Raw genomic sequence first — 15,545 nt, forward strand, 5'->3', positions numbered from 1 at the left:
ATAGTGAACCTGCAACATTTCACCTCCGGCACCTCTGCCCGAAAACGCGAAACACCAGGAACACTTTCCCGGATGTTTCCCCCCTTCGTCGGTATCACCTCCTACCACGTTAGGGCTTACCTAGCACCGCGTTTTGCCTCCTTATGTTTTGTGATGCTTTGTTTGCTCCGTATTTACTGTTTCTTCCCCCTCTCCTTCTCCGGTAGACTACGAGACCGACGCTGCTGCTACCCAGTTCGACTACGGAGTTGACGACCCCTCCTTCTTGCCAGAACAACCAGGCAAGCCCCCCCCTTGATCACCAGATATCGCCTATTCTTCTCTATACTGCTTGCATTAGAGTAGTGTAGCATGTTACTGTTTTCCGTTAATCCTATCCTGATGCATAGCCTGTCCTTGCTTCTACTGTTGTTACCTTTACCTGCAATCCTACATGCTTAGTATAGGATGCTAGTGTTCCATCAGTGGCCCTACACTCTTGTCCGTCTGCCATGCTATACTACTGGGCCGTGATCACTTCGGGAGGTGATCACGGGTATATACTATATACTTTATATACATGACACATGTGGTGACTAAAGTCGGGTCGGCTCGTTGAGTACCCGCAAGTGATTCTGATGAGGGGGCTGAAAGGACAGGTGGCTCCATCCCGGTAGAGGTGGGCCTGGGTTCCTGACGGCCCCTGACTGTTACTTTAAGGCGGAGCGACAGGGCAGGTTGAGACCACCTAGGAGAGAGGTGGGCCTGGCCCTGGTCGGCGTTCGCGGATAAATAACACGCTTAACGAGTTCTGGGTATTTGATCTGAGTCTGGCCATTTGGTCTATACGCACTAACCATCTACGCGGGAGTAGTTATGGGTATCCCGACGTCGTGGTATCAGCCGAAGCTCTTCTTGACGTCAGCGACGGAGCGGCGCGCGCCGGATTGGACTGGAACGCCTACTAGGCTAGGTCTGCTTCCGGCCGCGCACGCAACGTGCAGGTGTGCAATGGGCGATGGGCCCAGACCCCTGCGCGCATAGGATTTAGACCGGCGTGTTGACCTCTCTGTTGAGCCTAGGTGGGGCTGCGACGTGTTGATCTTCCGCGGCCGGGCATGACCCAGAAAAGTGTGTCCGGCCAAATGGGATCGAGCGTGTTGGGTTATGTGGTGCACCCCTGCAGGGAAGTTTATCTATTCGAATAGCCGTGTCCCTCGGTAAAAGGACGACCCGGAGTTGTACCTTGACCTTATGACAACTAGAACCGGATACTTAATAAAACACACCCTTCCAAGTGCCAGATACAACCCGGTGATCGCTCTCTAACAGCGCGACGAGGAGGGGATCGCCGGGTAGGATTATGCTATGCGATGCTACTTGGAGGACTTCAATCTACTCTCTTCTACATGCTGCAAGATGGAGGCTGCCAGAAGCATAGTCTTCGACAGGATTAGCTATCCCCCTCTTATTCTGGCATTCTGCAGTCCAGTCCACCGATATGGCCCTTTACACATATACCCATGCATATGTAGCGTAGCTCCTTGCTTGCGAGTACTTTGGATGAGTACTCACGGTTGCTTTTCTCCCTCTTTTCCCCTTTCTATACCTGGTTGTCGCAACCAGATGCTGGAGTCCAGGAGCTAGAGATCCCGAGGATGATTCTACATGGAGTTCGGCTTCGAAGAGTAGTTAGGAGGTCCCAGGCAGGAGGCCTTGCCTTTTCGATCGTTGCTACTTTTGTGCTAGCCTTCTTAAGGCAGACTTGTTTAACTTATGTCTGTACTCAGATATTGTTGCTTCCGCTGACTTGTCTATGATCGAGCACTTGTATTCGAGCCCTCGAGGCCCCTGGCTTGTATTATGATGCTTGTATGACTTATTTATGTTTTAGAGTTGTGTTGTGATATCTTCCCATGAGTCCCTGATCTTGATCGTACACATTTGCGTGCATGATTAGTGTACGGTCAAATCAGGGGCGTCACACGGCTGTCGGCTCTGTTCGACCTCCTGAACTCGGCGCAACTTTTCACTGTCGTCCGATTCCAGAAGGATATGCTAGGGTGACTGTGGACGAAATAACGGAGGGATTTGAGGACCTCCAGCTTGACCACCCTACCGGTGAAGGGGAGACTCGGCTGGGTTCTGCTCTGAAGACTCCATGCCTATGGCGGAAGGAGCTCATCAGCCTTCCGAACTGGACGCCTCCGGCGAGTAAGGGCACTCCGCCTCCTCCTCCGGCGAGTGATCAGGGCACTCAGCCTCCTTCTCCGGCGCATGGCGGCACTCCGCCTCCTCCTTCTCCGGCGAGTGATCAGGGCACTCAGCCTCCTTCTCCGGCGCGTGGCGGCACTCCGCCTCCTTCTCCGCCTGCGCCGGCGCGCCCGAGCAGCCAGCCTCCTCCTTCTCCGCCTCGTCAGCAAGGGCGGAAGAGACCCGCCGCCGCTCCGGCTGCTCCGGCGCGTCGTAGTCCTTCTCCTCCGGCTCGTAAGCAAGGAAAGAAGACAGCCGCAGCCGCTCCGTCTGCTCTGCCGGCGTCTAGCAGTACAGCCAGAGGCGGGAGGCAATACAGATTCGGTCCTTCTCTGAAGACTCTAGAGAAGTTACCATACGAGAGGACCGAGGAGGAAACCACGAAGATTGTGCGAGCCGAAGTGACGAACTTCTTTGAAGGGGTGAAAGCAAAGAAACATCCACCTCCGGACGAGAAGGTAGATACGGTGAAAGCGAAGCGCACTCTGGCTGCCCTGACAAAACCACCAAATCTCCGCCGAAAGGCAACTATGAGCGCATTATTGCAAAGACATTTGTCGAAGCGGAGCGGTCGGGAAGTACTGTCAGTGATCAAAGGTTAAAAGAACGACGAGCTGGGAAAAAAATTGCCCAGCTCAGCGAACAAGCGAACCCATCGTGCCCCCGCTCAAGGTGTCTAGCGACATCGTCGCTAATGATCCGAGGATGGTGCCCGGTTATAGCAATCTTGGAGATTACCTGCCCGACGATGTACATTATGATTTCTTGGAGGTGGACGAACACAAATACCATTACGGGAAGCCTCTCGTCAAAGATGAAAAATCTCTAACAACGATGATGCGAAGATTACATGATTGGTACATGAAAACCTGCAGAGAGTCTGGCGGGAGGAATACTTTGACGCTGAGAGTTAAAGAGGAGCATGACCTCAGTTGGAATTGAACTGTTGAATGTTCCATTTGAGGAGTTCTTCCAGTTTTTCAATCAAAAGGCCCTCGATAAATCAACGGTCACTTGCTACTGTCTGTAAGTAGTACTACTTCTGTCATTAAGTCTCTCTATATAGGTCAGCTCTTTCATTGCATGTATTTATAATTATCCTCACTATATTATGCAGATTGAAGATCGCCGAATTGAAGAAAAGACAAATCGGTGATATTGGATTCATTAACACAAATCTCATAGATGCAACTGAAGTTAAATATCATGCCGAAAATACTGAGGCCAACTTGCTACGATCGTTGGTAATAAATGAAAACAAAGATATAATACTCTTTCCTTACAACTTCAAGTGAGTGTTACTGTCTTGTGCATATTCGGTTTCCCTTATTAGTCCAGGTTATAGTAATGTAATTGATGACTTATGCATGCGTGCGCAGCTTCCACTATATTCTCCTAGAGATTAAGCTTGAGCAGGGACTAGTAACCGTCTTAGACTCGAGACGAAAAGATCCCCAGGACTATGCGGACATGACTCAAATGCTCGAGAAGTAAGTTAAATCGATCATTATCCACCATATCGGCAACTTTGTTCATTTCCTGATATCAAGTAATTGTTTTCTTTGTCTGGCAGGGTTTGGAGAAAATTCACCAAAAAAGCTCCGGGACTGCCGAAGAACCTGCAATTTAGACACCTGAAAGTAAGTACTATAGTAGCATGTTCCGCGCATCTCCTAGTGATTCAAGCGCTAGTTTCATCAATACCATTTAGCATGCTTGCTTATCAGTTTGATTGACCTCTATTTCTTGTAAAGTGGTTGTGGCAGGAACAAGGTAATGATTTCTGTGGATACTATGTTTGCGTGTCCATCCGCCACACGACCTGTGAGCGGGGCTACTCTCACGAACAATATGAAGTGCGTAAGCAATAATATTCACAAATTTATTTTATTACCATCATTTGTGTTGAGTTTCATTTATTCATATATATATATATATATATATATATATATATATATATATATATATATATATATATATATATATATATATGTATTGACCCCCTTCTTCAAATTAGATCTTTCGGATGCGGGATGAACTCCTAGCACCAGATCGTATGCGAGCAATTCAAGAGGAATTGGCGGCATTCTTCCTTAACCACGTGATCACTGAAAACGGAGAATACTATGTGGACCCTGTGTTCATATATAATTAGGAGATTATATTGTAAGAGATAATTATTGTATATATGTAGCCGGTAGTGTCGGATAGATATACGAGAACTTGTTGTTCGACCAATCTCTCGGAGAAGGAGAGGTGGTCGATATCACTTCTCTCTGTATGCATATGTTCATGACGATCTTCTGTTTCCTTCATTTGCTTACTAGCTAGCGTGTCTAGTCCTCTCTGTACGTATATAGTACGTAGCGTCGACCAAGCACGGAGATAAGAGAGGACACTTCTCTCTATTAATTAGCTAGCTAACACAATATATGAAACACCTAAATTAACCCCCCAAAACCCCCAACCCCCCCCCCCCCCCCCCTCCAAAAAAAAAACAAAAACCCCAGCCCCTGAAATGCTGACGCGTGGATGCCTATTGGTCCCGGTTAGTGCCACCAACCGGGACCAAAGACCCTCCTGCCTGGGCTCACCGCACCGGCCACGTGGAGGCCCATCTGTCCCGGTTCGTGTAAGAACCGGGACTAAAGGGCTAGGGCATTAGTAACGACCCTTTAGTCCCGGTTCAAAAACCGGGACAAAAGGCCCTTACCAACCGGGACAGATGACCCTTTTTCTACTAGTGTTTCATCACTACCCTCCTTACCATTGATGCAAGGCTCACCAATTTTTTTCGATGGTGCGTGTGACGCCACTCTTCTCGAAAGTGAATATGGCCTCGAGCGAGTATGCTCCACTGCCATAGGCCAAACATGCACTACAAACAACCCTCATAACTCAAGCATGATCCGCACCTCCAGAGTCTCAACCATAATGTTGGTCCTACAGAGGGCAATGTGGGAAGCCATGATGAATTAGTATGAGCACACCGATATTATGAGTGTCAATAAGCTCTTCGCTAATACTCGGATCATGCTTGTTGTTTCTTAGTCCTGTATCAAAAAAACCTTCAAAAATTACTTCCAACCCCAAAACTTGTTCGCCACTGATGTCTTTGCTCTTTGTCTCCCCCGCTTTCTCTCCACCAAGAGACTATCCATGTCAAAATCCCACATAGTCGTGCTTTGCTGACGACTTTCCCTTCGGTGAGAACACTCACAAGTGATGTCAACGTGCTCCCTGCGACGCCACGCCATCCCAGGCGCAAAACGCCACGACGGCCGACGGCCCGCCCACCGCCGACGACGACTTTACGCTACCGTACGTCGTTCACAACGGCAGCGTTACTGCTCAGGTTAAAAAGTCAAAGCGAAGTCAGGTCAGAAACGCCCACCTGCAGCGTCAAGCCCCCTCACCAACCCGTTCGCTCACCGGAGACGCCACCCCCTCCCACCGCCAGGCGGGCCCAGCGCGTCATCCTCCCCACCCACCTTCTCCCCCGCCGCGCCGGTATATTTAACCCCGCTCCCAAATTCCTCCCTCCCCAGGAGCCGGAGCAGAGCACGCACGCCCACGGGATCCCGGCCCCCCATTTCTCGCCCCACGCCACCAATTCCGCCCGCCCGGAGACACGCCGGCGGCGAGATCCATGGGCTCCGTGGCGGCGGACGCGCCGGAGGCGCCGGTGGCGACGGAGACGGTGTTCCGGTCCAGGCTCCCGGACATCGAGATCCCGGCCCACCTCACGCTCCAGGACTACTGCTTCGAGCGGTTGCCGGAGGTGGCCGCCCGGCCCTGCCTCATCGACGGGCAGACGGGCGCCGTGCACACCTACGCGGAGGTCGAGCAGCTCTCCCGGCGGTGCGCGGCGGGGCTGCGCCGGCTGGGCGTGGGGAAGGGCGACGTGGTCATGAACCTGCTCCGCAACTGCCCCGAGTTCGCCTTCGTGTTCCTCGGCGCGGCCCGGCTCGGCGCCGCCACCACCACGGCCAACCCGTTCTGCACGCCGCACGAGATCCACCGCCAGGCCTCCGCGGCCGGGGCGCGGCTGATCGTCACCGAGGCCTGCGCCGTCGACAAGGTGCGCGCCTTCGCCGCCGAGCGCGGGATCCCCGTGGTCACCGTCGACGGGCCGGCCTCCGGCGACGGCGGCTGCCTCGCGTTCGACGACGCGCTGCTGCCCGCGGAGCCGCTCGCCGCCGACGAGCTGGTCGACCCCGACGACGTGGTGGCCCTCCCCTACTCGTCCGGCACCACGGGGCTCCCCAAGGGCGTCATGCTCACCCATCGCAGCCTCGTCACCAGCGTCGCGCAGCAGGTCAGCTCAGCCTCAGCTCACTTTCTCACTCCCCTTCCATCTCCATTGCTCCATTGCCACTAGCTGGACCGAGCCCGGATCCTTGGGGGCCAGGCGAGCTTCCCGTTTACGTTTCTCGTGGCCTCGCTTTACGCTTTCCAGCTCGGGAAGTTCCTTTTCCCATCACGCGCTTCTCCGTCGGCGCCGGAGCCAAGCGACCGACCAATTACTCCCCTGCTTAAAATAACGCCGCGCCATTTATTACTCGGATCGGATCGGATTGGACGGGGCGACGTGACCCACGTAGGACCCGCCAATCAGCGCCAAGATTCGCGCCCACGCACGATCACATTTTTCAGTTCAAAATTTTTATGTAAAAATGATTCAAATTTTCTGAACATTTTGTTTCTGAATTTTGTGTGTGCAGGTGGACGGGGAGAACCCGAACTTGTACTTCGGCGAAGACGACGTGCTGCTGTGCGTGCTGCCGCTGTTCCACATCTACTCGCTCAACTCGGTGCTGCTGGCGGGGCTGCGCGCCGGGTGCGCGATCGTGATCATGCGCAAGTTCGACCACGGCGCGCTGGTGAGCCTGGTGCGCGCGCACGCGGTCACCGTGGCGCCCTTCGTGCCGCCCATCGTCGTCGAGATCGCCAAGAGCGACCGCGTCACCGCCGCCGACCTCGCGTCCATCCGCATGGTCATGTCCGGCGCCGCGCCCATGGGCAAGGACCTCCAGGACGCCTTCATGGCCAAGATCCCCAACGCCGTGCTCGGACAGGTTCGTCGCGCATCGGCCCTGGTCTCACACTTCGAATCCATGTCCAATGATTGCTTGCTTAGTTATCCCTGTCATAGCGTCATGCACGCCAGTCACTGCACTAGCCTAGGTACAGTAGTATACATACATAACTGTATGGAGTGTTTGGGAGGGCGAGTGAACCTCAAAAGAATCATCGATGGTTGTTGGGGCATCGGGGGAGCGATTGGGATGGGTTGGCTAGTGGTGGCCCGGCGCGCGAGCCAAGGTCGCAGTTCTGGTGGGTGGGTGGCATGGCGGCGTCGTGCTTTTGGGTGCGGGATATGGCGACATCCCAACCTTTACGCTCCGTGACGGCGTCGTCCGAGCCGAAGCGAGCGCACGCCACCCCCATGAGGCCATGATCCCATCCCGGCGGGCGGGTTGCCGTCCCCGCAAGCCAGGGTTTTGTTGGCTGCCAACAAACTGCTTCTCATCAGACTTTTTGGGTGGGCAAGTCGCTCTCACCACGGATCGATCCCGGCCGTCTGAATCTTTTTTGCAATGCGTCTGTGTGCAGGGGTACGGGATGACGGAGGCTGGGCCGGTGCTGTCCATGTGCCTGGCGTTCGCCAAGGAGCCGTTCGGGGTCAAGTCGGGGTCGTGCGGCACGGTGGTGCGCAACGCGGAGCTCAAGATCGTGGACCCCGACACCGGCGCCTCCCTCGGCCGCAACCTGCCGGGGGAGATCTGCATCCGCGGCAACCAGATCATGAAAGGTACGTGACATGCGTGCGCGCACACTTCCAATGTAAAACAGGTTTATTCATTTCTCGAACAAAATGTCCAGCCAAAAACAGCACAGTACTACCGCCATGTCTGGTCACCGCTCAGGAGTGGCAAACGATGTGGATGGCACGACGATCTCCCTCCCTACGTGACCCACTGTTCCATGGCCAGTTGATTAGGTGAGTGGTTGGCGGCGACTAGGCCGGCATCGGTAGCTCGTGAGCAGGTGCTGTGCTACTACAGTAGTTGGTGATCGGTTCGGACAGCTGCAGGGCCCGAATTATTGGCCACGCCTAGCTAGGACAACTGCACCCCCATTGCTGACAGCAGTTTCGGGCAGATGGATGGGTACCGAACATGCTGCATTTTCCGAGCACCGGCAGCTCAGTCACCTGCACGCATGTGTGCTCGTGTTCTGTCACCGTCTGGTACGTACGTTTGGCCACTAGCCAGCGAACGAACGGACGGCTCACTAGACTAATCTGAGTGATCAGTAGCTGCACGGACCAGAGCTTCTTCCACCTTCTGCTCGCCAGATGCTCGGTGCACCGGTCGGTCGGTCTCCAGTTAGGTACGTAGCTGGTGACCGGTGAGCCCGCTCGATCCGACCCAACACGTCTCCTTTTAGTCCTCCGCAACTGTTGGCAAATCGTCGTCGGCTAGCCCATCGACGGCGACGGCGTGCGTCAGTCGATACGCCGGCGGTACTCCTTTGGCTTTAGCAGCAACATGCGCATCCTGACTGCTCTACCAGACTACCACCGCCGCGCTAGCTATCGTCGCACCGGCGCCTCACAGGTCAATAATGGAGTGCGCTGAACTGAAGGCTGAGGGCTGAGGCCATACGCATCCCTCAGATTCAGACGTACTTGCACCGCTTGGGCATTGGCGACAAGGAACCAAGCCGGCAGATGCGCGGGCGTCTCCAAAACCTGGCCTTGGCATGTTGCCGCATGTGTCGTCCAGAGCGTCAGCCACCATTTTCACCGAGTCCTCGGATGACCGGTTCATGTTCTTTGCTCTGCATTCAAGAGAAGCAGAGAGCTAGCTACGTTTTGGCTACCAGCCTTTGAGCCTGGCCCATCATGGGGCCTACACGGCCCCACTTCGTCTAGTCAGTTTTACTGGACTACTAGAAAAGATAAGATCTTGTTTTTCAGGAAGAAATGGGATATTTTTTGAGGTGCCGCCAATCGGACCGAACTGTTCTCCTGTCCAGCATTTTTGTTTTAGCTAGACTAGAAGGTTCCAAATTAAGTTGCAGGTCGCGATGCGCTACATGTTACACAGGGTTCCAGCAGTGCAACCCAGCATGAGTAGTAGTACAAAGAATCAAACTTGGCATCATCTTCTAGATGGCCCATACATACTTTGTATAGCTTGCACTCATTGATGCAGCATGCTGGCCATGTGAAGGCATTTTCCCCAAGTACTCCATGAAGAATCCACAACAAACTCCCATATGCATGACCAGTTATCTTTGCTTGAAAGTCTATGCTTATATTTTTGGGGGAACATGGCCAAGCTTAGGTCTATGATTAACATAAGAAAACAAAGCTCGTTTTTAATAGTTACAAGTAGAACTAAGTTGTTTGACCTAGCACATGTGGTGAGGTGGAGATGTTTAGCTCCTGCGTATGGATGGATACCTTGTACTATGAATGATTGGATACGTTGTGGCAACAGGCTGTCCTGTGGTGGGCTGTAGCCGCCCATGATTTTCATACAACCACACATGATGGCAACTGGATGGGAATGTTGATGATTCCTAATTTTGTCCATTTCCTATGTATGCCCCTTCATGCTCCGAAACTAGTAAGGGCAGAAGAAGCATTTCCTCGCTTCACTAATACATGAGAGTTTGCAAACTTTAACCCAGCAAAACTAATTTTTTGCTTCATGATCCCCATACTGATGTAACCCTTCATTACATGGAGTGTGGATTCTTCCTTCTGTTTGAAAACTATCTGAATACATCTAGAATTTGGATATGATCAGTATGTCGCTTTCGCAGACAGATGGATGCGTGTTCAGTGACTACGACATTCAATAATTACTCAGCATTTTAATTTTTCACAAAAATATGTAAATTCCCCCAAAAATTACTAATACTGCCATGGATAAGAACTATCACCATGTAGCATGTCTACCAGGTTTCACCCCTGAAGTTGATATTCACTCCATTCAGTAGCATTTTTACAGAAAATTCTAGCACTTGGACTATGTCTGTAATTTATTCAACCAACTGCACCAGCCGCACATGCTTAGCCATTGGTACAATTTATTTTTGCGGGAGAAAATAATAATAATCTTAATATGCACCAAGATGCTCAGAGATATCAACTCATGTAAATGACCAAGCCTATGATTGCAGGTTATCTAAATGATCCGGAGGCCACAAAGAACACCATTGACAAGGACGGTTGGCTGCACACTGGAGACATTGGCTATGTCGATGATGACGACGAGATCTTCATTGTCGACAGGCTCAAGGAGATAATCAAATACAAGGGATTCCAAGTACCTCCTGCGGAACTCGAAGCCCTTCTCATTACACACGCTGAAATCAAAGATGCTGCTGTTGTATCGTAAGTCGATGAACTGTTCAAAGGGATTTAGGATCCATTTGGTTCATGTCAAAGTAGGTGATTAAATTTAGCTGGTCTTCAATTTTTGCAGGATGCAAGATGAACTTACTGGTGAAGTTCCAGTTGCATTCATTGTGCGGATTGAAGGATCTGAGATCAGCGAGAGTGAGATCAAGCAGTTCGTTGCAAAAGAGGTAATGACGAGCCGTCCACTTTCCATATATTGAAGTATGCCACACAAATAGAGAAACAGACAAAGTTGCCACAAACAGTACATTTTTACAAAATTCTGAAGAGAGCATAATTTACAACATGTGATTTGTGAACTGTGAGGCATACCGACCATCCAGCATGTTATTTTACAAGACTGAAGAGAGCATAAAATGTTTGCATTGGTTCATGTATCTTCACCAATTCAGCGCAGATCTGAGAGTTCAAAAACCTAATAAGTTGTACAATGTTATTACAGGTTGTTTTCTACAAGAGGATCCACAAAGTTTTCTTCGCAGACTCGGTTCCGAAGAGTCCTGCCGGCAAGATCCTCAGGAAGGACCTGAGAGCAAAGCTTGCTGCAGGCTTCCCAGGCAGTGGAAGCACACAGTCCAAAAGCTGAGTCCCATCTTACACACACACACACACACACACCTCTGTCCAAAATCATGTAATGTTCTCAATGAAATGGCAATAATATTATTATTACATATAGAAGGGCTGGCTGGCACATGGTCGTCGATTCTTTCAGTTAGATGGCTAAGTTATATGATTTGTTTGTTCGCTCGTTCGATGATGTGTATCCTGTCATGTATAGATACCAAACTCTTTTTGACAACAAAGGCTGATTATAATATAATGTATACTGCTTATGATTTATACCACAAGTTGAATTAAACTCATTTGTTCTGGTGGAGGCCGACTTTCTGAGTGCTCACTGCTCTTGTTAATTTTTCTCCCTGTCTTATAGAACTAGGACTTCCCTTGCGCATCCGGATTTCTCCTTTAACGGATAAAATTGATCTTCTTGCATGACGAACAATATATTCTACTCAATTTTCACACAGCACGGTGGGGACTGTTGGATGATACCTGATCAAAATCAGTCCAGATGTTCTTTGGACTGGCTCTTCTGTGTTGTTGTTGTGTTGTTGTGGGTGGCTGTCCTTTGGACTAGCTAGCCGGGTGTGGAGTTGTTCGGAGCGAGTGGTAGTCGTCTTCTACTTGCAATTCTCTTCTATAAAGCTATGCCACGCAATTTGCGTACTCTCGAAAAAATCAGTCCAGAGGAACAGAGTGAATCTCACTGGAATCAGTATGTTTACTGCATGAATGAGACAGTTTTGCAGGGATTTTTTCCCACTGGAATATTCCTGTGTTCGAAACAGGGCCTATGCATTTTTGCAGGGCAACAATTTCGCTATAAAAAGGCACTTCATTCATATGGCTGCTGCTCATAGTATCAACAGAGAAGAGGTTACACGTTTTTTTTCCCGAGTAGAACACTTGTAATATTACTCAATCACCAACATGATTACAATCAGCTGTTGGGGGGTCCAGAACCCAACCAAATCATAGTTCTACCTTCTAAACGAGCATATAATTAGTGAATAATTGCTTGACTTTATTTTGGGATCGACTGATATGAGTAATACTGGTCCCACGAAGGCTCATAAGGTGCTGGAGGAGGTTACACGGTCTAGGAATAATACACAGAGAATACATACATACATACATACAAACACACTGATAAGTATTTTCTGCGGCAAATACGCTACTGCAGTACACATGGTCACGTCTTCTCACACTAGTTTTTTTTTTCAGAGCAGTATTCTCACACTAGTAGCAACATAACGAAACAGAAGAGAAGCCCAAGAAGAAGTAGTCGCTTGGGCGTAGCCGGGCCGAATGCCTCTGTTGCGGCCCAACAGCACTAGCTAGCTATCATCCATCGGGAGCCCACCGCGGTGTGGTTACTGCTGGGGTTGATGGGCCGGGCCGCCTACTTTGTGGAGGAGGAGCGGTGCGGGTGCGGGCGCGGGCGGGAGAGCGACGGGTAGAGGCGGAAGAGGTTGCGGGCGGAGAGCGCGGAGAGCAGGGCGGTGCCGGCGGCGGCGAGCCCGCCGCAGACGAGGCTCCCGGCGACCTGCTGGCAGAAGCGGGTGAAGATGTTGCAGACCTTGTTCCACTGCAGCGCCTGCGCGCCGTCCAGCGCGATCAGGCACGCCTGCGCCGCCGCCACCGTCGCCGCGAACGTCACGTACGCGCACCCCTGCACCGCCCAGACCATCAGGCACTTCGTCAGGCACGTACAGTTAATTTACGTGTTTTTCAGATCATAATCCCATTGGATTAACTCGATGAATGCCTTTGACACTGTTAACTCGGTAGCAGTAATTTTCTTCTGCTGAAAGATAGTAGCAACTTAAGCAGTTAACCCCCCGAAATCTATCCTGGAATAACCACACCTGACTCTTACATTTGTACCAAAAATGGTCAATGTGGCAAGCCGTATCTCAGAAACCAAATGAGCAAACCTCTCTTAAATTTGTGAGCTAGCCCACACCCACCCATATGACTATGTGCTGCGGATTGAGTGGATGGCTGGATGCAGTCTGCCTCATTTATTATTTGCGTTCTACTGTGTATGCCTAGGTTGTTTTCGCGGCTTTTTTCACAAAAGTTAGTACTAATAATTGTGTGTTTGCATTTACTCCTATCGTGAAAAATCAGAAGAGTTCTAGTGCTACAAGTTCATTGAGTGTTGCCGTGTTACGAATGCACGGTAGCATCCTACAAAGTTGTGAATTTATCGGGAAACAATTGAGTGTGTCATTAAGAAATTTGTCTACAACCCCATAAAATTTTAGAAATCCAAATTAGTTTTAAATTGGGAGACGCAAAAAAGGACAATTCTAGGTATACACAGTATCAAAAAGACAAACACGGATAAACTAAAATGTTCGACACTATTGATAACTGAAGTTGTCTAGCTGGTTGCTCCAATCTTGACACGACAACAAATATGCTATCTACAAGCAGCGTTCTAGAAAGAAACAATAAATAGTTAGTTTATCTGAAACGCGCGTGGTTCTGGACTAGCCTGATTTATCCACAAACAGTGTTCTAGAAAGAGACAATAAACACGCGGAGTATTTTTTTTATACTCTCTCCGTTCCTAAATATTTGTCTTTCTAGAGATTTCGAATAGACTACCACATACGGATGTATATAGACATATTTTAGAGTGTAGATTCACTCATTTTGCTTCGTATGTAGTCACTTGTTGAAATCTTTAGAAAGACAAATATTTAGGAACGAAGGGAGTATAAAAGAAAATAGAGAACTTGTAGACTTTGACTCTATTTATAAATGAAAAAGATTATCGACATGGATGGCACATGAAACTTGATTTTGCTAGTAAATCAGTTGCACATAGGCATGCATATGCGGCACCATGCACTTGGAGCTTGAATGCGCCGATCTTTTCCGATGGGGAACCAAAAATGATTTGGGATGGCCCTCGACGCATTGAAGGAAACATGAATGAGAAACAGCGGTGCAGCTGCAACCAACGCAGCAGTTCACCGCACTGTCCTGGTCTGATTTGCCAGTCCGGGAGACCTGCAGTGAGGAGCCGTTGGTGGATGGCAACGGTGACGGCGAGAAAGGAGGATGCTGGTCACCATTTGCAGTAGAATCGTTGTTATCACGACGGGACCGATCGATCACACGATAGCTCAGTGCTAACTGTTAATTATGCATAGCCTCCGAAAACTATTTCCTATTCCTGTCGCGGAATTGAAGGTTGTTGGTCCGGTCGCCGTCGGGCGATCAATGAGCTGCCCAGTTAGTGCCTATCTTGTTTAAACCACCGGTGCTCATCAGAATTCATGCATGTTGTTGTGTAGTTACTCCCTGTGTTGATTAATTAGGCGCCAGACACAGAACGGTCTCTAGTCCCTAGTGTGTGTGGGGGGTGGAAATGAGCACAGTGATATGGTTTTCACTTTCAGCGAGCCGTCGATGAAATTCACTCCTTTTCAATGATTTCAGCACGTGCTAAAATATTTAGCTTTCGGTCAAAATATTTCTGTGGTCTCATTAGTACTCAGGAGTTCAAATATTTTTCGAGTTTGTCAATATTTTTTGTAGAATCTCAAGTGAATGTTTTGGCCACAAACTGAAACCACTAAAATTCAATGAATTTCGGTCATTCAGGTTGTGTCTGAAATATTCCTGAAACCGAAAGTGGCAGAGGGACTGGCTGGTCATGGATACCGGACTGGAGACTGTGCGGAAGAAACATTCAGGGGCACCTGTGTGTGCTACGGTGGCCGGAGGTGTGGGCAAAGTGATGGGAGCAGTACCTTGTCGAGGAGGAGGAAAGCCCAGGCCAAGGCCCTGCTGTTGCGGCAGGGGTTGTGGGCGAAGCGGCCGAGGTAGAGGCACCGGAGCAGGTGCAGCAGGTGGTACCCCGCCGCCGCGCCGACCGCCGCCGTCAGCACCCTGCACGCACACACGTTACGCGCTCGATCGGTCACACGTACACTTACCATGGTCGTACGGTACATACGTACTGAGTGCTAGCTAGCTTAGCTCACCAGAGGGCGTGGACGTCCTTGACGGTGGCCTTCTTCCTGATGAGCAGCACCGTCTCCGTCTGCGTGTCCAGCCCCATGAGCAGCGCCGACGCCGTCGCCAGCGCCGCGCACGCGCCCCGCATCAGCCCCTCCGCCCTCACCTCCGACGAACCCCTCCTCCCCGCCTGCGCCGCCGTGTCCATCGCGCTCGAGTCGACGGTCGATCTCTGCCTGAGAGCTCGAGCTAGCTTGCTAGCTAGTGTTTTGTCTCGTGTCTATCGCACGCACGCCGTAGAGAGCGAGGGGGGTCACGGAAGCTTTATAGG

General features: G+C 50.6%; 2 protein-coding genes across 2 annotated transcripts; one reads left to right on the top strand and one right to left on the bottom strand.

The window, feature by feature from the left end:
• Positions 1–5,763: 5,763 nt before the first annotated feature.
• On the top strand, positions 5,764–11,538 carry LOC123169286 (4-coumarate--CoA ligase 4). The gene is made up of 6 exons (XM_044587126.1): positions 5,764–6,550; positions 6,957–7,310; positions 7,849–8,047; positions 10,432–10,645; positions 10,737–10,839; positions 11,115–11,538. The coding sequence occupies exons 1-6, from the start codon at positions 5,882–5,884 to the stop codon at positions 11,256–11,258; spliced, it is 1,683 nt and encodes a 560-aa protein (XP_044443061.1). The 5' UTR covers positions 5,764–5,881; the 3' UTR covers positions 11,259–11,538.
• Positions 11,539–12,236: 698 nt separating this feature from the next.
• On the bottom strand, positions 12,237–15,523 carry LOC123169287 (CASP-like protein 2C3). The gene is made up of 3 exons (XM_044587127.1): positions 15,241–15,523; positions 15,007–15,145; positions 12,237–12,908 (listed from the first exon to the last, which is right to left on the bottom strand). Exons 1-3 carry the CDS (start codon positions 15,420–15,422, stop codon positions 12,639–12,641), a joined length of 591 nt encoding a protein of 196 aa, XP_044443062.1. The 5' UTR covers positions 15,423–15,523; the 3' UTR covers positions 12,237–12,638.
• Positions 15,524–15,545: the final 22 nt, after the last annotated feature.

The sequence above is a fragment of the Triticum aestivum genome, chromosome 7D (assembly GCF_018294505.1).
Source record: "Triticum aestivum cultivar Chinese Spring chromosome 7D, IWGSC CS RefSeq v2.1, whole genome shotgun sequence".
NCBI lineage: Eukaryota > Viridiplantae > Streptophyta > Magnoliopsida > Poales > Poaceae > Triticum > Triticum aestivum.

What these genes read in the sequence shown, in the direction of transcription:
- LOC123169286 (XM_044587126.1), top strand. Translation starts at nt 5,882, where the DNA reads ATGGGCTCCGTGGCGGCGGACGCGCCGGAGGCGCCGGTGGCGACGGAG. An exon ending in TCACCAGCGTCGCGCAGCAG is followed by an intron (nt 6,551 to 6,956) that starts GTCAGCTCAGCC and finishes TTGTGTGTGCAG; the next exon opens with GTGGACGGGGAGAACCCGAA. An exon ending in CCAACGCCGTGCTCGGACAG is followed by an intron (nt 7,311 to 7,848) that starts GTTCGTCGCGCA and finishes GTCTGTGTGCAG; the next exon opens with GGGTACGGGATGACGGAGGC.
- LOC123169287 (XM_044587127.1), bottom strand. Translation starts at nt 15,422, where the DNA reads ATGGACACGGCGGCGCAGGCGGGGAGGAGGGGTTCGTCGGAGGTGAGG. An exon ending in AAGGACGTCCACGCCCTCTG is followed by an intron (nt 15,146 to 15,240) that starts GTGAGCTAAGCT and finishes GTGTGCGTGCAG; the next exon opens with GGTGCTGACGGCGGCGGTCG. An exon ending in CTTTCCTCCTCCTCGACAAG is followed by an intron (nt 12,909 to 15,006) that starts GTACTGCTCCCA and finishes TGGGCGGTGCAG; the next exon opens with GGGTGCGCGTACGTGACGTT.